Raw genomic sequence first — 25,951 nt, 5'->3', positions numbered from 1 at the left:
GTCGGGGAGCGCTGGCCACGTATAGCAGCAGAGCACAGGCGCAATGACAACAATCCCTCAGATCCCCTCCGACACAACAACGACCAAACCGCACATAAACCCAAGCCCGAACCCGCCTCCGCGGCCGCCGGATCTCCCAAGGCTGCCCATCCCGCCACTCAAAGACACCTGCGCACGGTATCTCAGAGCACTCGAAGCTCTCCAAAGCCCCAAAGAGCATGCCAAGACAAAGGAGGTTGTGAAAGAGTTCCTAGAGGGTGGAGAAGGGGCGATGTGGCAGGAGAAGTTGGAGGAGTATGCGAAAGATAAGGAGAGTTATATTGAAGAGTTTTGGTGTAGGTTTATTGTTTGTCAGACATAATGGGGTCTGACGATCGACAGATGAAAGCTATCTTTCCCATTCGGATTCTGTCGTTCTCAGCTTGAATCCCTTCTTCGTCCTGTCGTAAGTCCCCTTCCAAGACATCCGGCCACAACGCTAACGCCTTTCCGTGTTAACAGTTCGGACGTCACTCCTCGGTCAAACCCTCAGCTCTCTCGAGCGGCCGCACTCATAACTTCCACTTTGTTCTTCATCCATGACCTTCGTAACGGTTTACTCCAGCCAGATGCTGTCAGGGGAATTCCGTTGGATATGAGCCAGTACGAGAGATTATTCGGTACATGTCGGGTTCCCACAGATGTAAGCTTCTTATTATGTAGGTGGTGATGAAATGTACACGAGCTGATGGTGAATGCAGACTGGATGTAGGATGGAAGTCCATGGTAATGGAAGACATATGGTCGTTTTGAGGCGTGGACAGTTCTGTATGCGTCCTTGTTTAAGATGAACATACAGATGACTAATTACCTTGAATTACAGACTGGTTTGACTGTCTCGACTCCAAGAACAGGCCTCTCCTCACTGACCGCGAGATCCTTCACAACTTGGATGCTATCGTCAAAGACGCGGACAAGATTCCTACACATGAAGTACGGTTGTGTTTCCCACTTCCTCTCATCGTTTTTGATCTAACTCTCGTTTGAAATTAGATTGCCAAAGACTCTGTTGGCATTCTGACCACGGAGTCTCGAAAAATTTGGTCCGGTCTCAGATCTGATTTGATCAATTCCAACAAACTCAACAAGTCTTGCCTCGAAGTTGTCGAGTCTGCGCTTTTTATCGTCTGCTTGGATGATGCAGGACCTGAAGATATGGCTGAGCTTTGCTCAAACTTTTTGTGTGGAGGCTATAAGCTCGAGGGAGGGGTGCAGGTGGGAACTTGCACTAACAGATGGTACGACAAGGTTTGTCGTCTTAGATGGCTACGAGAGGATTTGCAGAGAGTAGAAGCACTGACCATAGCTTTGGTAGCTACAAATCATCGTCTGCTCCAATGGCGAAGCAGGTATCAACTTTGAACATACCGGCGTTGACGGCCACACAGTCCTCCGATACGCTGCAGACGTCTACACTGAACTTGTCCTCCTCTACGCCAAAACGATCAACCCCTCCACTCCTTCCCTATTCCAAGCCAAACTGTCCCCCTTTGCTCGCTCAGCAAAGGGTCCTCCACCTACTCCTGAAGACGAGATTGATACAACCCCTAAAAAGCTGGAGTGGAAGTTGACACCTAGTTTGAGAGCTGGAATCAGGTTTGCAGAGACCAGGATTAGTGATTTGATCTGTCAGAATGATAGTCAGGCGCTCGAGTTTAAGGGCTATGGGGGAACGTTCATCAAGAGACATGGTTTTAGTCCAGATGCGTTTGTGCAGATGGCTTTCCAAGCAGCTTACTATGGACTTTACGGTGAGTTTTACTTTTGGTAGGATGTCTCATTCAAAAAGAAGGAAAATGTTGATGTACGGGATCAGGACGTGTGGAGAGTACTTATGAGCCCGCTATGACCAAGTCTTTCTTGCATGGTCGTACAGAGGCCATTCGGACCGTCCAGCCCGAGAGTGTTGCCTTCGTCAAGGTAAGTCCAACCGAGCTCTCCTAATCACTGGATGGAGCTCACGCACGCACAAAATTTAGACGTTCTGCTCTGAGACTGCAACACCTCAAGAGAAGATTGCTGCTTTGCACAAAGCATGCAAACGTCATACCCAGCTCACGAAAGAATGCTCTCAAGGGTTAGGGCAGGATCGGTAGGTTCACTTTACAATTGTTTCTTTTCGCGATACACTTGCTCCGAAGCACTTTGCTGATCCGACCCCGCCTTTTTTTCTTTCCACTTTCAGACACATGTACGCACTTCATTGCCTCGCCCGAAAAGAAGTGATGGCCTACGAAGCTGCTCACCCGACATCAACTCTCTCTCCACGGGTAGCATTACGCCGTGCGTCACTCGCTTCCACCAATAACGGCGACTTGCCCAATGGGAACGGTAACGGTAACGGTAACGGGCTTATGAGCCCTCCCAAGCTATATTCTCCTGAAATCGACCTGGATCGCCCGAGTATCCCTGCCATTTTCACAGACCCAGGGTATAACCTTCTCGGGACAAGTGTGTTGAGTACGTCGAATTGCGGTAATCCTGCCTTGAGACTGTTTGGGTTTGGACCAGTGACACCTGAGGGTTATGGTATTGGTGAGTTACATACTTTTGCCATTCTTTTTGTGTTCATGGAACAGCTGAATTTGCTGACCAAATGGGATTAAATCAGGCTATATTATCAAGGACGAAGGGATATCAGTGTGCATGTCGTCCAAACACCTTCAAACGCGACGCCTGCTCCATACCCTCAAAGCATACCTCCTCGAAACCCAGCGTATACTCATCCAGATGTGGAAAGAAGCCAACGAACGACCTGTTACCTCATTCATGGACCATTTTGGTATTTTGCGAGATGCAAGGACAGGCAAGCCCATCAGCATGGAGGTAGAGGAAGAGGAAGGGAAGGAAGCTGGGGAAGAGGTTCTAGGCGGGTTTGGGTTCTTTGACGTTGGGGCGCAGAATCAGATTCCTCAGTCGAGAAGAAGGAAGGCGTTGGTGGGGAAGACGCTTAGTATTGCAGAGTATTAAATCTTCAAAAGGTATTTTGTGGTTAACACGTTGTACTTGTTGTCTGGTTGTACTAGTCAATCATGGATCAAAATGAAATTGAAGATCTTGGTAAAATGTTTTGCAACTGCCATTAGCAAGTATCACCAGGATTGACTGTTAGGGCCAAGTCCATCTACTATACAAAGAGCTGTTTACACATGCTTGGACTACATTGTTGAGAAAAAAAGGATGAGATATCGTCACTTGATGGGCCTAGAGAGGATTATCCGAGGTGCGAAAGATATATTGTTCAAATTGTCATGGTTCAACCTTATCTAGATAACTAAATGCTGGATTCGTAAAAGGAATAGGCCTCGATGTTCTGTTGTTGTTCGATTTGGACGACGATTACTCCCGGAATTGCATTGTGGGATATATAGATGAAGAAACTAAACTAATGATAACAACTCCTTGACTCTAATACTTCCATCTGCCTCCAATCCGATCCTATTTCCACTCTGAAACCTTTCGATGGAATTGTAACAGTTAAGGAAGGGATTCTGTAGCGGGCGAAGGAGGAGGGGATAATTTGCCCGGTAAAGGGATCTCGTTGATTATGATGGGCCCGTTGGCTACGAATTCGTGGGTGAAACTTCCCTGCTTGACGGTCCCTCCATCCTCACCATCTCGACGGACGGAAAGCTTGGTCAATCTGGCGACCTTAATCTTCTCCAGTCTCTTCCTCTTGGGTTCAGTGCTCGCCATTGATGCTTCTATCTCAGCTATCATCTCCTTGGTAGGTTCAAAGTTAATCGGGCCGCGAGCAACGCTCTGACTCAAAAGGATTTCCCTAGGAGTGGAAACGCGGAGAGATGCGATACGCCTAGAAAGCTCATCGATGGTCTGTTGCCTTTCTCGGATGGCAGCATCAATATTACGAACGGAACGCTGAATGCGTTCAAGTGGAGGTTGTCTGATATGGCTTTTAGCCTGGCCCGATTTCAGTGCTGAAAAAAAAAAACTCACGAAGGATTTTGGCGGTGTTCTTGTCTCTCGGCTCGACGTTTCAACCCGGCAAGCAAATTTTCCAGCTGTTCGATTTGTCCTTCCGCATCCTGTTGCACATTTAAGTTCTCTTTATGACGAGAATAAAATAGCATATACGCACTTGAGTAGCCTTTCGTAACTTGGCTTGGTAAGCAGCTTGCTCTGGGTCGAGATCCATTAGACGAGCAGCCTCTGAAAAACTCGAATCTCTCCTTGCTTTGATGAGCTTCTCAACTTGGCCAATTTTCATGTCCACTACTAGTGTGTCAGCAATTCCCAATATAGGCCTGTATGACTTACTTCTCGACATCTTGGATCTCAAATCAGCAAGTTTACGCTCCGCCATGGCGTCAGAGTCTCTTTGCTTGGTGACTGTGGGGTAAAGTTCGTCGATCAAACGTTGGACCTGAGAAATCTGGGAGAATGGAATGACGCTTTGTTGTTCGACCAGATTCACTAGAGCATGGAATTCGACTGTACCAGCATTGCGAGTTCGAAGTTGCTGATGATATTCGGCGTTGGCAGCCAAAGCATCCTTGAGCTAAATGTGACAGTCAATCATTATATGGAATCCTTTCGAGATATTACTCACTCTTTGCACTTCGTCATTCAGCTGTTCAATGACTTTGACCGCCACAGTACCCATTGGCCCTTTTTCGATTGCCGTTGCTTTCGCAGGTCGTTCAGGCACATCTGGCCTCGTCGGCGCAGTTACATCAGACAAATCCGCAATCTTTGGTTTGCTAGGACCAGGAGCTCGCGCAGGTGTAGCGGGAGTAGAGGGCGTGGCGGGACCAGCAGCCATAGGAGTAAAAAACGGCGTCTGGGGGTTCGCTGCAGGCTTGATGGAGAACAGTGACGATGGTCCCGGAGGGGCAGAAGGTTTGCCTAGCCCCAAGTCAGTTGATTTGGCCGCCTTTTCCTCCGGTATCGTACGAGCTGCAACGGGTGTCGTGATGGCAGATGGGGTCGACGGCACAGTTAATGGTTGGGTGGAGAAAAGAGACTTCGTAGTTTCTGCAGGCTTTTGTCCGAATAGACTGAACCCGCTGGTTCCAGTAGGCTTTGTGGATTCTGTTGACGGAAGGGATTTACTAGGTTCAATCTTGGGCTGGCCGAATATACCAAATGTAACGGTAGAGGGCTTCTGTCCCGCAGGCTCCGCGGCCTCCGCTGGTTTTTGTCCAAGAGGACTAATGGCTGGCGCAGGTGGCTTGGCGCTGTCTGCTGGCTTCTGACCAAACAGACTGAAACCCCCGGGAGGAACAGGGGTCTTGGTTTTGTCTGTGTCTGTCTTTATTGCCTCTGTAGGCTTCTGATCCAACGAGCCAAACGCACTAGCAATTGCAGGTTTGGCGGGGGAGCTTTCTGGAGTAGTCGATTGCCCAAGAGGAGGACCCGAGAGAGGTGAAGATGTTTTGGCGGCGTGTTTGAAAGGGAAGGGTAGCTTGGGAGGCTCGAGACTGGATCTGGGCTGTTCAGTGGTGGCAGGGGCAGGGTTGAGTCGAGAGAAGAAAGAAGCGCCTTCAGACGTTGGTGTAGGGGAAATAGCTTTCTTGTCAGCAGGGGGAGTGGAGGTGCTGGCGGGCTTTGTAAACCAAGCAGGCGGTGATTTCTTTGCACTTGATTCAGGCTTTTCGGAAACAGCATCCTCCTCTTCATCTCTCTCTACGTCCTCGTGGTCGACTTTCTCATCGGAGTCTTCCGCTTGTTCATTGACAGGCGATATATCAGAGGTGAATGAAAGTGAACGGCTGCGCTGTTCTCTTTCCTCATCATACTCGTCCACCTCATCGTACTGCTCTTCGTCCTCACCGTACTGCTCTTCCTCGTCGTATTCATCCTCATCATATTCGTCCTCCTCATCGTACTGTTCTTGCTCATGAGCTTCCTCGTCGTATTCATTCTCATCGTGTTCCTCTTCTTCTCTTTCCCCTTCATTATATGGTTCCTCGTCTCCGAAGTCTTCGCCATTCATTGATTCTCCTTCCTCCTGCTCCACAACTTCAGCTTCTGACTCGATCGGCGAAGATTCAGCGGATGGCGGCTCTTCGATAACTGGCTCAGCCAGAGGAGTGGTCGCCTTCGTATCGGCCGCCGATGGAGTGGATTGTCCTCCTTCTATCTGCTGCTGATCGGGGACTTCATTATGCTCCTTGGCGACAGCTTTTTCCTCACGAGAATCCTCCGTATCTGCCTCCGTCTGTTCATGTTCCGATTTGGCGACGTCTTCTGCCTTCTCCTTCTCAGACAGCTTTTCAATATCCGCATCTTCCTTAGGGGCGGGGGTATCCGTTTTCGATTTTGTAGGACTTCCCTCAGAGGTCAAAATCTGAGCAGTTTCGACAGTAGTTTTAGCAGGCTCCTGGGTGGGTGTCGTAGATTCGGGTGCATGAGAAGCAACTTGGGCGAAAGATGGCGCTCCTTCTACTTCAGCGATGGGAGCCGGGACTTCGGGCTCCTTTGCATCCTCATCCTTCTCCTGGGCGTTCTCCTTCGTGATCTCGGCGAATGATGGCGCATTTTCCTTAGACGCAAGGGGCTCTGGCACTTCAGGTTTATCTTCCTCATTTTTCTCGATCGATTCTTTGGTAATTTCCGCGAAAGACGGGGCATTTCCCTTCTGTGCGATAGGCTCCGGCACGTCGAAACCCTTGACTTCCTCTTCTTTCATCTCATTCTCTGTTTCTTCCTTCACAACCTCAGCGAATGAGGGCGCAACACTTTTGGCCGTAATGGGCTCAGGCACATCAGAGGCTTTGGCTTCCTCTTCTTTCTTTTCCTCGGGCGGGGACGGCTTGGTACCGAATGTTGAGCCGGCCTTGCTTCCAAACGATGAGGCTGCGAGGGATGCATTTCCAAAAGGCGACGAAGACGCTGGTTTGCTTCCGAACGATCGCTGGCCACCTCCAAACACAGAACTTCCTCCACTCGCAAAGGCACCGAAACCTTTCGCTGGTTCCTTGCTACTCGCCGCGGCGAAACCTCCAAATCCACCGCTAATGTTCCCGATCGGCTTGGCAGCAGCCACACTGGTAGGAGCTGTAGGAGTTGAGGACTGACCAAAGCCAAAGGCTGATCCAGTGGGCTTGGACGGTTGACCAAAAGCAGGACTGGAAGCTGTACTACTGCCAATGGCAGACGGCTTGCCAAACGCGGGTGTTCCGAACGCTGAGGCTCCACTCGAGGGAGTGGTAGACCCAGGAGCTCCTGTGGCTGGCGCAAAGCTCGAACCAAAAGCTGTAGCTCCAGTTTTCTTCTCAGCAGCTTGGCCAAATCCAAAGCTGGGAGCAGTGTTTCCGAACGCCGTAGCTGGCTTGAAGAACGATGGAGTGGTCGATGAAGGTGCGCCAGGGGTAGCAATAGGATTAGGGGTAGCAACGGCGGGTTTCACAGGCGGTGAATTGGGCGGCGTATCGTCATCCAAGCCCGCGGGTTTCTTTCCAACACCCATGACAGGGGATGAAGGTGGTGACTCTTCTAAGCCAGGTACACTTGTAGGTTTTGACGTCTCGAGTGCGGAGGCAAAACCGCCAAGACCAAAGTCATTCTTCTCCGCATTGGCAGAGGGGGCAGGCGAAGGTGAGGACTTGAAAGTTTCTGTCTTTGGCTGACCGAAACCTGCGAATGCAGGAGGCTTCGAAACTTCTGTAGAAGGCGCAGGGGAAGGGGATGATGCCGGTTTTTGACCAAACGCACTTGTACCGAAGGCACTTCCACCAAATGCACTTCCGCTAGCACCCCCAAACGCCGACTGACCGAATGCTGACGTACCCTCCTTCTTCTCTTCTTCAGGCTTTTGCCCGAACGCAGACCGCCCGAAACCAGAGGTCGATCCTCCTACCGCTGGTTTAGGCCCGAACCCAGTGAAAGCAGGAGTTGTTGAAGTTGATGTACCAAAAGCGGATGGCGCGACAGACGCTGGTTTATTAGACTGGCCAAAGGCAGATGGTGATGATGTGCCGAACGCAGAAGAGGCAAGGGAAGCGGGATTTCCAGGCTTTCCGAAAGCAGACGGAGTGGTTGACGTGCCAAAAGCTGAAGGCGCGGGAGAGGCAGACTTGTCAGTCTGACCAAAGGCCGGTTGACCAAATGCAGACTTGCCCCCAAACGCTGACGGAGAAGATGGTTGGCCAAAAGCAGAAGGGGCAGTTGATGATCCAAAGCTTGATTGGCTGAACGCTGTAGGTTGATTGGATTGCTGACCGAAACCACCAAAAGCCGGCTTGGCAGCACCGAAAGCGGATGCAGGCGAAGCGGCATTTGAGGTGGATCCAATCGGTGCTGAACTTTGCCCAAAGGCAGAAGCACCAGAAGCTCCAAGAGCCGATGTACCAAACGCAGACGGCTTTGCGGAGGAGCCGAAGGCAGATTGACCAAACGCAGCTGAAGGGCTAGACGAGCCTGCGGTAGCATCCGGGGCAGAAGTTTGGCCAAATGCTGGGGAAGCGCCAAACGTAGAGGGCTTGGAGGATGCGCCAAAGGCTGAAGCGCCGAATGTACCTGGTTTAGAATTTCCGAATGCAGATTGGCCAAAAGCGGTAGAGCCTGAGGCAGAGCCGAATGCTGCAGGCTTAGGAGCAGAAGGGGTAGAGGTGGGCACAGATGATGGTTCGGCGCCGATGTCCATAGCGTCTTCTGCAGGTGCACCTGCGGAGGAGATATCTCGTGCGGTGATCATGCCAGAATAAGGCCCTGCGTCGGGGTTCCTGACATCGAAAGAAATAATGACGCCCTCTTGACTGTACGCCAGTAACCTTGGCAGAGGTGCGAGGTCAGGCAAAGTTCCATCGGTACTCTGTTGTACAGTGTCTTTGCTGGTAAAGTCAAAAGCAAGTCCAAGAGTTGACGTGTTATCTCGCCCCGTCTTGGGATTAGCTACTGGCATTGTGCCTCTCTCGGATCCATCCAGGAAGAGCACCTCCCACTTCCCTCCTTCGTCTGGGCGACCATTCATCACCGCTATATCAGTTGCAGCACCAGAAATGATGAAAGCCAAATGCTTCGATTCTGTTCCCCAAGCGCCAAGTCCAGCGAAATGTCTAAACGCCTCGGATCTTGAAGGATACCCCATACCATTGAGTGGATCGTAGAATTTGGTGAATGTGAAGGAAGGCTTTTGGCGATGAATGACATATTGCTCGATAGGGTCAGAATCCATACTTTCCACGTTTTGAACGTAAGTGACTAGAAACAAGTCGTTTTCAAGCCACTGGACGAAAGAGGCATGAGAATTAAGACCAGGAGGAGAGGGTATATCAGATTTAGGAGTGCCGTCAGGGGTGTATTGGGTCAATTGGCCATCAGGCTTGCCGACAACGATTTGTTTCCCTTTTGCAGACCAGCCCGCTTAAAGAGTATATCAATACTGTCCAAAAGGCTTTAGCCACTTTCACTTACCGCATGTAAATGGCCCAGCGACTGGGGGCATCAATTTTCCTTCCTCAACATCCGCCATCACAAGCCCTTCTTTGGCAACCAGTGCTACTAATCTTCCCAATTGATCGGCTGACGGGTTTGGAAGAACATCGAGGAGGGTAGTTGGGATGTTAGAGGTAAAAGAATGAAGGGGAGAAGTCTATAAATCATCAACTTTTGTAAATGCTCGTTTGTCACGGCGCTACTCACATCGCCAGCCACGACGTCTCTTAATTTCCAAACAAACACTCCAGCTCCATTGGCTGTGGCCACAACCAGATATTCATCTTTCACAGCAGACCTGTCGTATGTAAGCTACATTCCCTCGACATGAACTCCCACAATAACTTACTTCACCCATACTGGTCTAGCCGGTAATGAGATAGTCTGTACTGGCGCAGACTCGGGTAATGTTTTATTACCGCCTGAGGCCTCGTTGATCAACCTGTGAATATCCGCCAACCGGTGTATCCGAACATCTAGCAGATAATCAGTACGCTGCAAGCTTGCCAAATAAATTATGCTTACCGCTATTGCCACCAACAACAACCAATCCCCAAGTATTTACAACTGCCATCAAGCTGCACTCGTCTGGTAGCCCTTCAAGGTTTATCTTCTCGGATACTCGTACATCTACTCCTTGGTTCCTCTTGATGAGTTTCAACCACTATATACAATCGTTTCATCAACGTCTTTGCTGCTGCAGCGATAATATGTAACTCACCGAAACATCAACTTCATCCCCTTCGACGACTTGATTACTCGGACCGGCACTGGAGGGGGCGCTATCCATTGCAAGAGCGCCGAAAGCATTGTTACCGAACATGTTAAATCCTCAATCATGCGCTTCAAGGAGGAACAATTCGTGGAAAAATAGTGGTAGATGTATGTACCGATGAAACTTACAGCTCTCCGTTCTTGTGGTCGTCGAATTCGAATTACAATTAGACAACAGGTGATATTACGTAACTACCAACCAAACAGACTAGTTCCCGGGGGGCTTATACAGCGTCTCCGCGCAACAACGAAAGCAACAGCCGGCGGCTTAGACAACTATCGATGCTACTATACCCAACGATTTCTTAGTTATTTTCATACTTTCCCTACAGTGGCATGTCCACATACATCCCTATTCACGACCGTCCCCCACATTACGCCAATCTTCCATCTCCGCCTTCCAACAGCAGACAGCCCAGACCACCGCGTTACTCCAGTCCAGATATCGATCCCGACATTCCACTCGCAAGAATGTCTTCGGCTCATGAATCAGATCCTTCGGAACAGGCCAATGCCACACAATCAGGAGATTATGTCCCCAGGCAAAGAGTAGGGAGTCAAGGAGCCGAGCGAGAAGGACAGAGTCGGAAAAGGGCTAGGACTTCTCCGTCACACTCAGGAGGGAACGGGAGCTACGTTCCGAGACAACGGACAGAGGAGAGTCATCATTCGCATCATAATGGACATTCTGGACATGCGCCATCCGATCAACATGGCAATGGACAGGTGTATCGACCAAGGCATGGTCAAGCTCCCTTGACCGGTTCCATCTTCAACCTTTCACCGAGGAATCCGTTTACATCTGTCGTCGGTGACTTTATCATGAATGCTGCTATGGGCCATAGCAACGTTGAAGTGAGCTGTACATGACAGTACAGGAGTCTGAAGCTAATGGTTATGGCTAGATTGAGCTCAAATTGGGAACATTCATGACCCCGTCAATGCCCGGCCAGCAACCACGGCGGATCAACATGCCCACACTCAGTGAGATGAGTTAGTCGTTCTCTCATTATGTGATATAACTCTTGTCACAGCTGATCTCTCATCGTCACCAAAAAGTCATACCACACGATTATCCGAATGGACCATTTGTTTCAACTATTAACCATTTGCACCATCGTACGCTCAACGAACTCCTCAATCGCGCCGTCGAATCTCAAAGTACCCACCCTACCGGACGGCTTTACTTTTCCCGCTCCAAGCTCGCCGACTCATTCTACGATCATAGCGAACACGGGCACGGTAAAGTGAGGGTCTCGAGGGATATGGATAATGGACACGTCGTACAGGCTGTGGAAAAGAGGAGAATTGCGGATCTGAATGTGTACTGTCCTGGTATGGCGTACGATTTTAGGATTAGCGTGAACACCGAAACGCCTTGTAAGTTTACGTCTCGCTTGACCGTTGGCGGCGTTTGCAATGCTGATGCTGGTGATGTGTTAGGTGAAGTACCAACCGGAAACGCTAAATCTGTGCGATACAAGGATAGAGCGTGTTACAGACATCAAGTCTGTCGAGTTGATCTCACTAGCGTGTTTTCTTCTGTACGTTACGCTTTTCAAGTATATTTCTGAAATCCATAATCTGATGTGGGTTATTTGTAGAATCCAAGAAACGCCGATGTTCCGCCTTCGCGATCATTCGAGCTCGAAATTGAAGTCCTTGATGTCCCAGCATTACTTGCGGAAGGCGCTGCTCAAAGCGAACGGTTCGACGAAATCTTACAGAATGTCCTCGATAGCGCTCGGATGTTGGTGAAGAATATATAACTACCAACGACTCTTGATACCTCGCGCTTTTCTCTGTACACTGCCATCCCATATATGCATAAAATAGACCAAATCTAAAGTGCATGAACAAATGACAGAGCAATGAATGTCTTCTGGCTAGTACCACTTCATTCTTAACCACTTTCTCTTCACAGCTGGCTTGGCTACAAAGATACCCGCACTGAGGCCTCCCAATGTTAACAGTAACTGGATCTTGTTAAAGTTGTCTGAGAGGATGTCAAAGGTGCCTGAGGGGGTGAGACCTCGAGTGAGGAAGAGATCTTGACCATACGCTAAGAGAAGGGATGTCGATTCAACAAGAGCGGGCGACGAAAGGAGGGAAGTTGTTCCTTGGACCTGTTTTCATCAGGTTCAATATCATCCAACATCGCATTCCGACTGTTACTGCATGGAAACAGACATACCTGGTATTCGTGAGAAATGATTTTTCTGGTGTCGATGGCAATCATATTGTCATAAGGAATCAGCATTTCCTCTTTATCTCTCGATGTGGGCTTGCCCATCGGCCGACGAGGGTCGAGGAGACGGCGAGGGATAGAGATAATTTGATTACGGTTGTTCACAACTAACGAAAACGAATCAGCTTCTATTCACTTGCACGCTGGGATCTGAGACTAGAAGAAACGCAGACTGACAGATGAGTTCTTTAGTAGTGATACCAGCTTTGGAAGTGGTGAATCCCAAAGCCTTGATCTCCGAAGGGATGATGAAGGTCTGAGCAAATGTCTTTACCTGCTTGGACACAAAACTTGACACCGCGGGACTGAACAAAAGCAGCACGATCCCAAGTCAGTGATTACCACTCGCTTTCTAAAAGAAAAAAAAAAAGCCGCATGGAAAAGGACTCACGTCACACCCTTCTTCTCGGTATCTTCGTAAATCTCTACTGATCCAATTCTATAACCCCCTTCCGCAAGCCACGTGTACACTAACCAATTCTCCACCATCGCAACATGGATCCCACCTCTCTTCACCACTCCATCAATTTCCGTCGCATAGACTGTCTCACCAGTTATCGTATCCAGCACATAAACCCTTCCCAACCCAACCTCCTTGTGAGTCACAGGATTGAGGCCTTTGGTGGACGGGGAGAACGTGCTGAGAATAAGGAGGTGAGGATTGAGGTACTTATACAAGGTGGACTTGTCGCCGAGGACACGACCAAAACTGGCGATAGCGTCCAAGGTGACAGGCTGAGATTCGAGGATCATTTCATCCTCCCTGAAGGGATGGGACCAAATCAAGCTTGAAGTGTAGGTGTAGCTACTTTCGTTGAGGAGCGTCGCGGAAGGTGTAAAGCCTTGAATGGCAGTACCGTCAATAGACTTGGTAGTGGTGGTGAAAAATAGCTTGTTCGCTTCTTGTTTCATAGTCTTGGTTACCTTTTTGCACCCAGGCCAGAGGTGTAGCCTTTCCTTGTCATCGACGACCCCCAAAACCTTTGATTTGCTGCCGCAATTATCAAAGGGTGTAAGGAATGCTTCCCTCAACTTGCCTTCAAAGAGAGTAGTCCCTTCAGGAAGACCAGTACCGGTATCGACGTTACCCGAAACCTCGCCCGTATAGGCGTCCACATGATAAGCCACCGTTCTCACTCCTCCTTTGTCCACCGTTTTGGAGGCTAGTACACCCAACAACACGCCTCCTTCATTTTGCCTCACAATCCACATCCCATCTACCTTCACATCTGAACCCTTTTCCGTCATCAGCCCCAAATTCCTAGTCCAGACGGTTGCGCCATTTGAAGAGTCGAGAGCGAAGAGTTTACCGTTGGCCGTAGAGAGGATGACGAGTTTTTGAAAGCCGAACTGGTCGCGGTGGAGCTTAGTTTGGTTGAGAGGGGTGATACGGAGAGCAGAGGAATAAGAAGCTGAAGTGAATCGTTTGATAAAGCGGACAAGATAGGCGGGGAGGTCCTATTGGGATGCGTTAAGGAACTACTTCTCGATCGGGGACGGAATCTTTAACCCACTTTCAATTCACCCAAATGTCTCAGCAAACGAGCCCCAAATCCTTCCTCGTCAAGAACTTCTCTGACCTCTTCCACTTCGGGCTCGCCGAGATCAACAAACATGACAGCCGTCACATCCGCCAAGGATTCTTCGCGTGTCCACTGAGCACCGTTGAACTGCATTCGTTGGATAGCGTGAGATGAGGTGGTGAGGATGAGAGAAGGAAGGTGTCTTTCGTTGACAGAGGGGGATACAGCGGCCTAGCGAAAATATATTAAGTGTTAGACGCAAAGAATGGCTGAAACGGGGACGTACGTGGAGAATGACACCGTGAACGAGGTCATCAAATGCGAAGGTGAAACCCGAAGTGATCACTTCGGAAGTAGCTGATGCAGGAATGCTGATGGATTGGGCGACTCCCACCTATATAAGAAATAAGTCCCCAAAAAAATAATGCTAAAAAAGATGACCCACGGCCATATTGTAGGACCAATAGACCCTGTTTACGAGAACACCTCTTTCCGTGACCATAGCCGAATAGACCGAATCTGATCTCTCTGGCGAGTCCTTCGACAGCTCAAACTCCTCCACCTTCTTACCATCTCGCACATCCAAAATTTCCACACCTCCGTCTTCTCGTTTACCGAGAACGTAACCCTTATGTCGAAGCCCAACATCGATGATGCTGCCATAGAGACGACCCTTGCCGGGTAGAATCTCCTTGATCTCACCGAGTGTACCGCCCTCATTGAGATGCAAGCTACGGATCCGACCGTGATCTATCCATACAATATGGGCAGTTCCCGTCTCATGGGCGGAAGCGATCATGGCTTGTTCTGGGATTTGCACAACCGAGGGAACTTGGCCAAAGTCTGCTCGAGGGATGGGTTTGTCGAGAGCGATGGTAGAGGTGAGCAAACTCTGCACAGCGAAAGAGTAATGTAATGCGAGGATGTGGATGGAGTTACCAGAAGGCATAATTTGTTTGAATACCATGTTGGATCCTGCACCAGGGGATTCCATGCTCCACAAAATATCCCCTTTGTCGCTGCTCAGTCTGGTAATTCGCTTGCCGTCACTCAAAACTAGCCAGCTGGCGGGTTCGGAACCTTGAGCGGCAACGTATGCTGCGTCGGTGCCGAGGTAGACTGGGGTGATCAGGTGGGATTGAGAGAGTGGAAGGAGAGGAGCGTGCCACAGGAGATGGCCTGTAGTAAGGGAGAAGAGACGGGCTGATGATGCGCTGGGACCGGAGAGCAAGAGGATAGCTAGATATCAATTAAACATGGATCATTGTAAAAGAGACAAATAACCCACTGTCTTCCTGCACATGGAAAGATACTACAGGGTCATTATCCTCTAACGCTTGTCTCCATACTATGGCCTGTCAGCATAAATTTCAAGTGTACAGCACATATTACACTCACCAATTTCACCATTCTCAGCATTCAAAACAGCCAACAGGTTTTTCTTGGTCAGCTGTACAACCCTTCCCCCATCAATCCCCTTACCCTCCACAAACAAAGGCGGTGTGGGTTCTAAAAGCGGTTCACCGATCAGAGGTTTGTGCCAGTCGACGATACCTGCGAGTTCTTGTTGCAGTCCGAGAGCTGTCGGAAGGCAAACGATGAGAAGACAGAGGGTCGAAAGGAAGAAAAGAGAGGAACGAATGCCTCGTAACCCGGATGAAGTCCTCATCTTGGACTCATATGGTGGTCTTGATGAGGAAAGATGATATGCAGTATGTACCAGTATACTACTCGTACTGACGGACCCATGGACGCGCTCGTCGTCCGTCATTTATTATGTCGTAAGAATGAATGGCACAGCGCGTAGGCGAGAAATGTGAACGCACTGCGATCGGGACACTTTGCTGGGACAGGCCTGACAAGCTCCGATCTAACGCGATCAGGAGCGATCATGCCTTGTTTTGCCTGATCATGCAAGATCAAGTCCCATATTGAAAGTCACCGCGGTCAGTAAGAGTAGCCACCTAACAATGCGCTCGAATGTTGCGATCATGCCCGATCGTGTTATGCGGTTGCCTGATCAAAGGACGAAATGCATGATCATGTAACTTAAGAGACACGATCATATGGGCAAAATGCAAGATCGGATGGCTGTTCTGCCTAATCATGATATATATGAAGCATGATCTTGGAATGTGTGCATTATTATGATCACTAACAATAATGCATGGTCAGGCAATAGGGGTCATGATCAGGCAATAGGCTATTTGATCATGCAATGGGGCTTATGATCACGCAATCCCTGATTATTTGATGCCTGGGAGCGATTGTTGGTTCATTCAGTATTATCCACTGTAATCAAGTCGTCGAAGGGGATGAAGTTGATGTTTCGGTGAGTTACATATTGTCGCTGCAGCAGCAAAACTTCGTGCAGTTCTGAGAATGATTTGTTGTTTATTACGTACAGACGTTATTCTCTAACGATGTACTATATGCCAGGAGAAGAAGTGTTCGGCTTGAAGACTCAGAATAGCATTAAGCAGACTGGCCACATCACCAACAGCTACATTCAAAACTTCAAAGTTCTCACCAAGCGAGTGAGGTTGTCAGCGTGCTCAAAAATGGAGATGCCCCTGTCAACAAGTGTTGCTGGATTAACCGGCCCTCAATGCGATTCCATGTTCTCCTACACTGGTCTTTCTTTAAAACAAGCCGCCGCGGGTCCCATAGTGTTCAGAGAGGAAGGTAAGCGCGCAGTTTCCAAACTACGATGGCTGGTTGTCTGGGAGGAGTTGGAAAAAGGCTCAACGACAGATAACTGAGAAGAGGGGTAGACCCCAGCAAGATGGGGGATTTGGGTGTTTTCCAACGTAGAGTAGGTCAATACCGGAGATCTCGAAACTGTCAACTAGGTTATGCAAGTTGTATTACATACTATAGCAGGATAAGGGATGAATCGATGTGAGGATAAGATGAATAGGGATACTCCATATCTGCAACTGTTCCGATATCATCACTAACGGTCATTAACTAATCAGTCTCGATGTGCAATGCAGCTGGGAGATGCTGTGTTAACGTCTAGAATGCCCAAAGTTGAGCCACCACATCCCCATTCTCATCTTCCCCTTCATTATTCCCAGCCGGGGGAAACGCAGCAATATCCTTTCCACCAGCAGTCTCAATGCCGATGCTAAGCGCAGGGGCATTCTTGATTCGCCTATTGGCTTCTGTCTCAAAGAGCTAAAATCGGAAATCAGGTAAAAGCAAAAAAATCAAATGAAGATACTGACAGTGTTATAAGAGTGATCCAAGAAATCTTCAATGTTATATTCAGCCTTTGTGAAAGGCTCACTAAACACCTTTGCAAGAGTGCTGACCGAAGACAGGTAATGGTGTTGCAACGCTGCAATCTCCCACAAACTCGATTCGAGCGCTTTCGTCTTGAGCGGATCCTTCTCCTCCGGGTCGAAGGGGTCAACATCCTTAGGATTCACTGTCGTCGTCGTAGGGGTGAATGACGATACCGCAAGCAGAGAATCTTCAGAAGATTTACGCTGGAGCAAGACCATGCACCCAGGATGCTTCTTGAAGAGGTTGTATATGAATGGAAGAACCATGACGATACCTTGTGGGGGGGCTGTGAGACAGAGGAGAGAGAGACGTTTGATGAATGAGGCAATGATGGTGCTAGGCATGAGAGATGAGGAGAGGAAAATGGTGAGTAGACGGAAGAAACGAGCACGATACTTGGTGTGCAGGAGAACGGGAGTGAGAAGAGAATATAGTCGGGTGTAGAAATTAGGATACTCGCTAAGATTCGTTAGTTGATGCTTTTAGGAATAGAATAGAAGATGATTTACAAGTTGTACTCCGTCATTAAGACGAACAACCCGTTCATCGCCAACATCGCCATTGCGCCACCACCATCAACCAAACTACCCAGCCAGTCGGCAATTCTCAACCTCCTCTCCTTTTTAAAATGCGCCAATATACCCCGCTCTCCATGGAGACCCACAAGAATCTTTCTCGTCCACACTTCGTCAAGAGGGACTGAAGAGAGTATGGATTCCCAGAGTGAGGTGTAGACGGATGTCTGGGAGAGAATAGAGTAGATGGAAGCATGGATAGAGAGTTGGGATGTCCGTGTGCGCTTGCGTTTGCCGGACTGGACCTCTGAATCGGATTCAGAATCGGAAGATTCGTACGCTTTCATCCACTCAGGCAAAGCGTCGACTTCGGCTGCTGCCTTGCCCTTCTTGGTTCGTGCCGATCGACTCTTCTTCATGGTGGTTGTAGAGTTAGGGTCGGAGGGGGGAGAGGAGAAGGCAGGGAGGTAGAAAGTGTTGATGTCGGCAGGAATTTTGGGGAGGTTTGTGAGAGGAAGAGTCAGGGCGAGAAGGTTATCAGAATGCGGAGCGGTGAGTGGTGTTTGAGCCAATTGCCTAGATTGTATAAGTGCATTGCAATGCGAAATAGGAATGGCTTACGCTGCCTCTTTAAAGAATGCCCATCTGATATCATCATACGCCGCCCAGAAGTCTCCACTGACAATCCCGGCCACATCCTCCGGCAATACACCTTTCTCATCCTCACATTGGTTCGCCGCCACAATCTTCCATCCAGATCCCTTTTGCTTGGGCTTTGCACCACGCAAGGATTGACTAGGGAAGATAAAATAGTGGAGTAGAAGACGGAAGTAAGGGATGTGGATGATCGGAGTGGATGAGGCTGAGGCGGAGAGGGGAGGGAGGAGGGAGAAGAGGAGTGGGATAGATGAAGACTGGAATTAGCAATGTTCTACAAAATAAGACTTACCCTTAACGCAGGTTCGGCATCTCTTATAAGCCCACCCAAAATTTCAACATATTCCAATAATCTCTCCCGGACCCAGCCCTTTACATCGACATCTCCTTCGACCTCCGGCTTTTTCACAGGAGTGACAAGATCCCCGCCCAATCCAGCTACTTTTTCATTCACAATATATTTGATGAATACCCTGTGAAGCGCCCATACCGCCTTGTGGACGACTTGTGGATCGTTGTGGCGCGCGAGTGTGATGAGGGGTAACAGCGGATTCGGGTTGAAGTCATCGGTACTGAGAGACGCTTCAAGTTTCTGAACTTGTGCACTCAGGTCCTGAGAAGCTACATTTGGCGTCTGTTTAGAGGCCTTTTCAGTCTGCTTTTGTGATTTGGCCATGGTTGGTGCTGTTTTTGTATAAAGCTACGTAACGGAAGGTGTGAACGAACGGAAGTCCACAACTTTTCGAGTAGACCTCCACTTGTAATTTGAGTTTTTAAGGATAAAGTAACATCTAGTTATGGGTTATTTAACAAGGCAACAGGACGACGACGATATTTTAGCTCGTTCCGCCGCTAATTATTTATAACGTCGACATCCCTGTCCCCATCACCAGGTATCGTTAACATCATCGTTCATACGTATGGAATTCAATTCTTCGCTATCATATATGGCTGACTTCGAAGAAAATTGCAAATGTCCTACTGTTAAGCAACGGACTTTCCTGACACACCTGAAGGATCACTGCACTCTTAGACTGAGCCTGGCGTTAAAGGATGAAATGAATATCTTTTGACTTCTTCCACCAAGCGCTGACGACGACAAAAAAAGACAAGTATCTATTATCTCCCTTATTATCAAGAAATGCTTTGATAGAAGACATTCTTTTTATATTGTTAAAATTCTTTATTATGGAAGCCAGTGCTTCGTGTTACTTCTCGAGCGTCTCGAACAAAGGATTAGGCGAATCAGAAAGGTGTGGATGCCCGGAGAAGCATCACAGAAATTGGCAAAGAACTAGTCGTCAGAGTCACACACAGAAGAAAGAAGATAAATAGACCACAATTTTGTGAGTAACTTTTCCAACCAAAGCATATCGGGGAACAAAAAATTCTACAAGCAGTACATATCAAGCTCATAACCCCACCATCGTCTAATACCAGTTTTTTCTTCCGCTTCTATGGCACCGGGACCTACCTCTACCTCAAAGTGGACCAGCCACCCTTCTGGTAAACGGCATGTTCTATTCACATCCTTCGCGACTGAAGGAGCGCTGCCCTCCCATCAACAAGTTTCGGGAACCTCTCAGTTGGAAGAGGAATGGGCCGTACACGGCCCCCGTACCTACATGTTACCATGCATTACACCAGCCAATGAACCAAACGAACAAAGTGACAGGAGTACCAAGGCTGCCCTCGAATTCGTTCAAAGATGGGCCGAAGCAAGTGACCCATCAAGGATCTATGACGAGTCTTTGGAGCTGGATAAGACACTGGACTGGCCTGAGCCTACAGCCTCATTTTTGGAGCTTAAGAGATTTACCGAGGATTATGTGTCCAATGTTCAACAAAAGCTGTGCCGTCGTGTAGCTGACGAGGTCGCAAAAAATATGGACAACAATGATTTTTTCACTTATAGTGTCGTAGATTGGCCTGAATTCACTTCCAAAGGCGGTATGATCCCTTCTGGGCGGATAAAACATATGGATTTTGATGAGTATATAACCCAATTTATGATTGCAACCAAAGATCGGAACGCATGGGAAGAAGCTCAATCTATGCAAAAAGGTTCATCGATTGTCTTTTTCACGTCAGGCGTACGAAATCCAAGTGGCGTGTATGTCAAACCGGATGGGGAATGGGATACCTATGACCCAAGTTGTTGGATCCAAGAGTGCTCAATTAGCAACCCTCGCAACCGTACTGAAGAAATGGCTAAGAGTGTCGACTTTGCGAATGAAGAAATCGCGAAGCAATACCTTTCTCCCTATAGCAACATTGGCTTGCCCAGCGTGTCAAATAGTGGTATTAGCTTAGACAGTGATGTTGAACATTTCCAGGACCTCAACGGGCGGTTTGCGGACGCGTTGCGATCTCATTCTCGAAGGATCGCAAGCGAAATCAACAACACACTCCAGAATTCTGGTGCGACTACTGGCGTTAGCATGCTGATCAAATGGGTCAGTCCGGCAACTTTCCAATCTATGTTCCCACAGAATAATCTTCCTCCCAGTATGATGAGTAAAGGAGGAGAACTTCCAGGTTATGAACAATTGCTTGGACAAAGGTTACTCAAGGCTCGTCATCAGAGTACTAATAATCGACAAACCGAAGACACGTCGGCGATTCCTGAATCCAAGATGCCCAACATTGGCAGTCTCAGTCTCATCGATGAAGGAAGGATTGCTTAGGATGAGGATCTCAAGTAACTTGAAGCATCCATAAGCTTAGCCCAGCACAGAGCGATGATCTACTATGAATTGACGTAACATGTGTTCGTGTATTGCGTGGTTTGCCACCGAGTCCAGCGTCGTGCGATTCACCATGTAAATCGTTGTCGCTGTTTCGATCCGTCTTTCACACGAAACTTTGTATAAGATCGCCGCGCAGTTCTGCAAATGTCGCTCATGTCGTATTTGTAAGGCTTAGTATGCTCCCATACTACAAGCCATGAGTCGGACTCCGTCGGACGTTTGTACTCAGTATATCAAGCGAATCCTACGAGCAACGACCATAGAGTTTACGTAATAGACGGTTCCACCGTGGGAATCCAATTCTTGTTGGCACAAACAACAAATCCACCAACGAAACCGTTGGTTCAAAGTGTAAACGTTACCAAAACACATCACAGCTCAATATGCCTCCCCGAAGTAAGTGCAACCCAGTCCAAAAACGATCAAATGGGATCTAACTTTGTTTAACTCACTGCAGGATCCACATCTCGTGCCGCCTCGGCCAAACCTCCATCTCGAGCTCCTTCATCTCGACTTGCAAAGGTCCCCGAGGCTTCTATCCCTGCTGCCAATGGTAATACCAAACGACGAAGGGTCTCTGATACCGGTGAACCTGTGGCTAAAAAGGGTAGGCCTAGCACTGCCAGCGTCGCGGGCAGGGGACCAAAAAAGATTATTGGAGGTATCAACGCCATCCCCTCTATCCCCCGTAAGTAATTTATATCCTTCCAAACTGCCATCAATCAGCTCGCGAACTGACATGGTCAATCAAAACAGCCGTCAAGACTCCCCACAATGCCCTGTTCGTCTGGGGTACTGGTGATCAAGGTCAATTCGGTCTGGGCCCCGACAATCTGGACGAGATTGGCAGGCCCAAGTTGCATTCGTGGTTCGAGGAGCAGATTGAGGAAGGTAAGCTCAGCAGGGATGGGAAACCTGGGTCAGGTGGCCTAGAATCTGTCTATTGCGGTGGTATGCATACGCTCGCCATTGACGAGGCTGGTCGAGTAAGTCCTTGTGTTGTACTAAATCAGTTTGGAGCTTGTTCTAATCCGATATTAGGTCCGTTCATGGGGTATCAATGACAATGCCGCTCTTGGCCGAATTACCACTGATGTTCCCGACCCCAAGAACCCTGACGAAATGATTCCCAACGAAGATCTCGAGAGTTATCCTTATGTCGTTGAGACGCTTGAAAAGGAAGGTTTTAGGGCTGTTCAGGTTGCGGCGGGTGACAGTATCAGTGTTGCCATTTCTGACAAGGGCGAATTGAGGGCTTGGGGTAGTTTCAGGGTAAGTCTCCTAATAAAAAGAACAGCCAGGTTGTGATTAACTTGGTATCAGTCCAATGAAGGTATCCTTGGTTTCGATGGTGTGCCTGGCCATCCTAAATTCCAGTACACCCCCATCTCCCTCCCCGCTCTCGCGAAAGTGCAAATCACTCAAATTTCCTGCGGTGCCGACCATGTTCTCGCTCTCACTACCATCGGCCACGTCTACGTCTGGGGTAAAGGCGAGGAGAATCAGCTTGGCCGTCGTATCATCTCTCGTCGACGTATAAATGGTCTTGAGCCTGAGCGTCTCGGTTTAAGGAACATTGTTCATGTGGCCGCAGGCATTTACCACTCTTTCGCTGTCGATAACAAGGGTGTAGTATATGGTTGGGGTCTGAACACTTTTCACCAGACGGGGGTCGCCGAACATCAAGACATGATTATCACCCCTACTGTGGTCGACGCGCTTCACCCCGACAAACATAACGGTAGCAAGGTCATCAAGGTTTCTGGCGGAGAGCACCACTCCCTTTTCTTGTTTGACAATGGCGAAGTCTGGGGCTGCGGCCGATGTGACGCCAATGAGCTCGGTTTAGCAGAAGATCACCCCGCGTTTGAGGGTATCAAGGAGAGGAGGGAAGAGCTGCAGCGTGAAAGGGAGGAGAGAGTCGCGGAGAAGCAGAAGAAGTTGGACGAGGTGTTGAAAAAGGACAAGGTGGATGAGGAGGAGAAGCAAAAGGCGGAGGCGGAGTTGTCAGAGGCACAGGCGACGCTCAAGGTTCCTCCTTCTGGTGAGTATGTCCCCGAGCCTGTCAGGGTAAGTTTTTCGTGTTCTCCATGTATATATCTGTTTAACCGCCCTTGTAGATATGCTTCCCGCCTATCCCTGAAAAGTACGAGGTCGTCCCCGAATTCCCTGCATACAAAGACTCCAAGCCCGAGGATAACCCCGTTGTTGACATTTCTGCTGGTATGAGGCACAATCTTGCCGTTTCCAAGTCTGGCCACTTGTATGCTTGGGGCTACGGTAGTAAGTATCCAACAATTTCCGTGACCCCGTCCACGCCAAGTTCTATGCGGAAAGTAGCTGACAAGCTCGAACATAGACCTCGCACAATTGGGCTTGGGTTCGGAAGAGGTTGCAGAAGTACCGTCATTGGTGAGGAGTAAGCTTCTTCGTCCTTACCGCTCTGTGACTGTCTCTGCGGGCGGTCAGCATTGTGTGGCGTTGGCAGTTAAGAAGCCTGATGGGGAGCAGAACTAGTAACTGGGGCTCAACTACGAGAAAGGAGCGAGAGGGAAGAAAAGGGAAGGTGTGTAGAAAATTTGCTGAAAAAGGGACTTTTTGATGCGTTATAAAAGTACGAGTGCTGTATGCACGTATAATCCTTGTTTGTGCATTGGCTCTATCATGAACAGTCTGTTGTTATGGTTTGTGAAACTGGTAGTTTTCAAATAGCAATGGGTGATATTAGTCGTCGCTGGTCGGGGGTTTGAAGGGGTAGCAGGGGTAAAGAGGAACCTGTCACCGATGGTCCAGAGGGGAAGGATATGGGAACACGCGAGGGCTCTCTTTGATCGATGATTGCTGAATAAAGAGAGAGTGCAGCAAGCTCGACAAGCGAGCAACAACGAACTAACAGCATTAGTGTACGTACGTATAGTATCTGATCTTCTGTTCGTTGTGGAGTAAACAAACGCGTCGCGTCGTCGGGGATTTTGGCCCAAAACACGCACGTGCGGCTGCTTATCACTCCTCTTATGTGACGTTTGTGTATTTTCCGGCAATACAGCGGCATTTTAAAAAATCAATAGTGAATTTTGGGCGTGGCGGAATTTAGTTCCGCCAAGGAGCCGCGCAGACACAGGATTTGGCTGGGGGAATTCCCTCATAACCTGGCGCCCACTCACCATACAATCCTTTTCCCAGCCAACGTCTCATAACCAGCATTCCTCATACAAACTACCTGCCCGCATAGACAACCACGCATATATCTCATACAGTAAGTTACCTATTTCCTCACCATGCCTCCTCTCTCCTACCGTGCACATACACACCTGGCCACTCCGCTGCTCGCCCCGCCACCCATCTGCTGCGGCAGATCATGCATCCACCCACTTCCACACCCTTTCTTCGATGCCCGCCATACGCATCCTGTATGGCAGTGATGTTGACGCGTCTACGCGGCGGTGGAGGCCGTCCAGCCTGCTATCACTGTACTTCACCAAGGGGCACTCGGATGCCTTCCCGGGGTGTCTCGGGACGTTTCTGGGGGCGAGAGAAGAACTGCAGAGGGCCGTGTGGCAAGGTGTGGAGCGCCTCCGAGGTGGATGCATCCGTCCATCGGCGTGGATGGTGCTCCGCCCGCTTCATCTTTCTTTCTTCCTCACCGCTCTACGTTGTCATCATTGTCATCTTTCTGCTTGACTGCGCTGTTCAACTGCTCTGGATGCGCTTGCCAGTGGGTGATCCGTTGTTGCTTCGGTCTTTCTGGGGACGGAAGCTCGGCCAGGTTAGGGTTGGGTCGTCATTCAACGCGTCGGCTGTTTCCGTTTGGCTTCTTCCTCCCTGTTTCCAACTTCTTTCCACCGAACTCCAACTTCATCTTCCAGTCTTCACGGTTTTGCTGCTGTTGAATTTCGCGTCTCCAATATGTTATTTCAGAACGATCGCTAAATCTTCTCCATAGCAATGCCCAAGGTTTCTACCAAAGACTCCAAGAAATCCACCGCTTCCGACGCTAAGAAGCGCACCAAGAAGGACCCTAACAAGCCCAAGCGGTAAGCTCACATTTCAATGCAACTCTTTAAACTCAGTGCAACCGCTGATAATATAACGATCCAGTGCTCTTTCCGCCTACATGTTCTTCGTCCAGGACTACCGAGAACGTATCAAGACCGAGAACCCCGAGGCTACTTTCGGTGACGTCGGCAAGCTTTTGGGTATCAAGTGGAGGGAGATGAACGAGAACGAGAAGAAGGTAAGCTTAAACTGTTTTCTCCCTTTTTTGTTGTCACTCAAAAAGGACCATGATGGCTGACTGGTTGTGCTTAGCCCTACGAAGCCAAGGCCAAGGCTGACAAGGAGCGTGCTGACCGAGAGAACGCCGACTACAAGGCCGAGGGAAAGGCTTCTAAGAAGGCGGCCAAGGCTGATGAGTAAGTTGTCTTGCTTGTAACTGATCAAAAAAAGTTATATTGACATTTTTGTCCAGGGAGAGCGACGACGACGAGTAAAACTGCTTTTCCAGTTGTCGACCGTTTACCTTTCTTTGTCTGCCGGTGCTCTCTGTCTATAGTTGTCCTTGCTGTAAATATTTAAATCTCTCTTTTCCAACCTTTGTTTCGTCTTTTCGTCTTACAGAGGAGGTCGTTGAGGGCTTTATTTTCGTTCTCTTTCTCTTCGCCCGTTATTTCGGTTGTTTGATAAATTTGAAACGCTGTTCTTTCGTTATTTCGATTATTTATTCTTCCTGTTTGCGTGTACGAGTACCGGTGCATT

General features: G+C 48.9%; 8 protein-coding genes across 8 annotated transcripts; 5 read left to right on the top strand and 3 right to left on the bottom strand.

Annotated features, from left to right (window-relative positions):
- Positions 1-43: 43 nt before the first annotated feature.
- CNBF0240 (hypothetical protein) lies at positions 44-3,009 on the top strand (the record flags this gene model as incomplete). The annotated part of the gene is made up of 11 exons (XM_769766.1): positions 44-335; positions 382-445; positions 502-682; positions 741-807; positions 863-972; positions 1,033-1,287; positions 1,355-1,790; positions 1,856-1,959; positions 2,019-2,131; positions 2,225-2,574; positions 2,651-3,009. 11 exons carry the CDS (start codon positions 44-46, stop codon positions 3,007-3,009), a joined length of 2,331 nt encoding a protein of 776 aa, XP_774859.1.
- Positions 3,010-3,516: 507 nt separating this feature from the next.
- CNBF0230 (hypothetical protein) lies at positions 3,517-10,261 on the bottom strand (the record flags this gene model as incomplete). Its single annotated transcript, XM_769765.1, has 10 exons — positions 3,517-3,943; positions 3,997-4,085; positions 4,139-4,272; positions 4,318-4,558; positions 4,610-9,366; positions 9,418-9,595; positions 9,646-9,736; positions 9,788-9,914; positions 9,964-10,102; positions 10,160-10,261. 10 exons carry the CDS (start codon positions 10,259-10,261, stop codon positions 3,517-3,519), a joined length of 6,285 nt encoding a protein of 2,094 aa, XP_774858.1.
- Positions 10,262-10,548: 287 nt separating this feature from the next.
- CNBF0220 (hypothetical protein) lies at positions 10,549-11,981 on the top strand (the record flags this gene model as incomplete). The annotated part of the gene is made up of 5 exons (XM_769764.1): positions 10,549-11,067; positions 11,118-11,205; positions 11,272-11,592; positions 11,656-11,756; positions 11,817-11,981. The coding sequence occupies 5 exons, from the start codon at positions 10,549-10,551 to the stop codon at positions 11,979-11,981; spliced, it is 1,194 nt and encodes a 397-aa protein (XP_774857.1).
- Positions 11,982-12,098: 117 nt separating this feature from the next.
- Positions 12,099-15,754, bottom strand: CNBF0210 (hypothetical protein; the record flags this gene model as incomplete). The annotated part of the gene is made up of 9 exons (XM_769763.1): positions 12,099-12,338; positions 12,407-12,567; positions 12,638-12,765; positions 12,852-13,918; positions 13,975-14,214; positions 14,270-14,377; positions 14,429-15,222; positions 15,272-15,331; positions 15,382-15,754. The coding sequence occupies 9 exons, from the start codon at positions 15,752-15,754 to the stop codon at positions 12,099-12,101; spliced, it is 3,171 nt and encodes a 1,056-aa protein (XP_774856.1).
- A 1,247-nt stretch (positions 15,755-17,001) lies between these two features.
- Positions 17,002-19,122, bottom strand: CNBF0200 (hypothetical protein; the record flags this gene model as incomplete). The annotated part of the gene is made up of 5 exons (XM_769762.1): positions 17,002-17,163; positions 17,214-17,733; positions 17,784-18,365; positions 18,411-18,703; positions 18,739-19,122. The coding sequence occupies 5 exons, from the start codon at positions 19,120-19,122 to the stop codon at positions 17,002-17,004; spliced, it is 1,941 nt and encodes a 646-aa protein (XP_774855.1).
- Positions 19,123-19,903: 781 nt separating this feature from the next.
- Positions 19,904-21,167, top strand: CNBF0190 (hypothetical protein; the record flags this gene model as incomplete). The annotated part of the gene is made up of 2 exons (XM_769761.1): positions 19,904-20,902; positions 20,970-21,167. The coding sequence occupies 2 exons, from the start codon at positions 19,904-19,906 to the stop codon at positions 21,165-21,167; spliced, it is 1,197 nt and encodes a 398-aa protein (XP_774854.1).
- A 412-nt stretch (positions 21,168-21,579) lies between these two features.
- CNBF0180 (hypothetical protein) lies at positions 21,580-23,713 on the top strand (the record flags this gene model as incomplete). The annotated part of the gene is made up of 7 exons (XM_769760.1): positions 21,580-21,592; positions 21,654-21,884; positions 21,953-22,182; positions 22,238-22,468; positions 22,520-23,266; positions 23,317-23,479; positions 23,556-23,713. 7 exons carry the CDS (start codon positions 21,580-21,582, stop codon positions 23,711-23,713), a joined length of 1,773 nt encoding a protein of 590 aa, XP_774853.1.
- Positions 23,714-25,141: 1,428 nt separating this feature from the next.
- On the top strand, positions 25,142-25,686 carry CNBF0170 (hypothetical protein; the record flags this gene model as incomplete). The annotated part of the gene is made up of 4 exons (XM_769759.1): positions 25,142-25,230; positions 25,295-25,430; positions 25,505-25,608; positions 25,665-25,686. The coding sequence occupies 4 exons, from the start codon at positions 25,142-25,144 to the stop codon at positions 25,684-25,686; spliced, it is 351 nt and encodes a 116-aa protein (XP_774852.1).
- Positions 25,687-25,951: the final 265 nt, after the last annotated feature.

Source organism: Cryptococcus neoformans, chromosome 6 (assembly GCF_000149385.1).
Source record: "Cryptococcus neoformans var. neoformans B-3501A chromosome 6, whole genome shotgun sequence".
Classification (NCBI taxonomy): Eukaryota; Fungi; Basidiomycota; class Tremellomycetes; order Tremellales; family Cryptococcaceae; genus Cryptococcus; species Cryptococcus deneoformans.
This window is presented reverse-complemented; position numbering and strand designations above follow the sequence as displayed.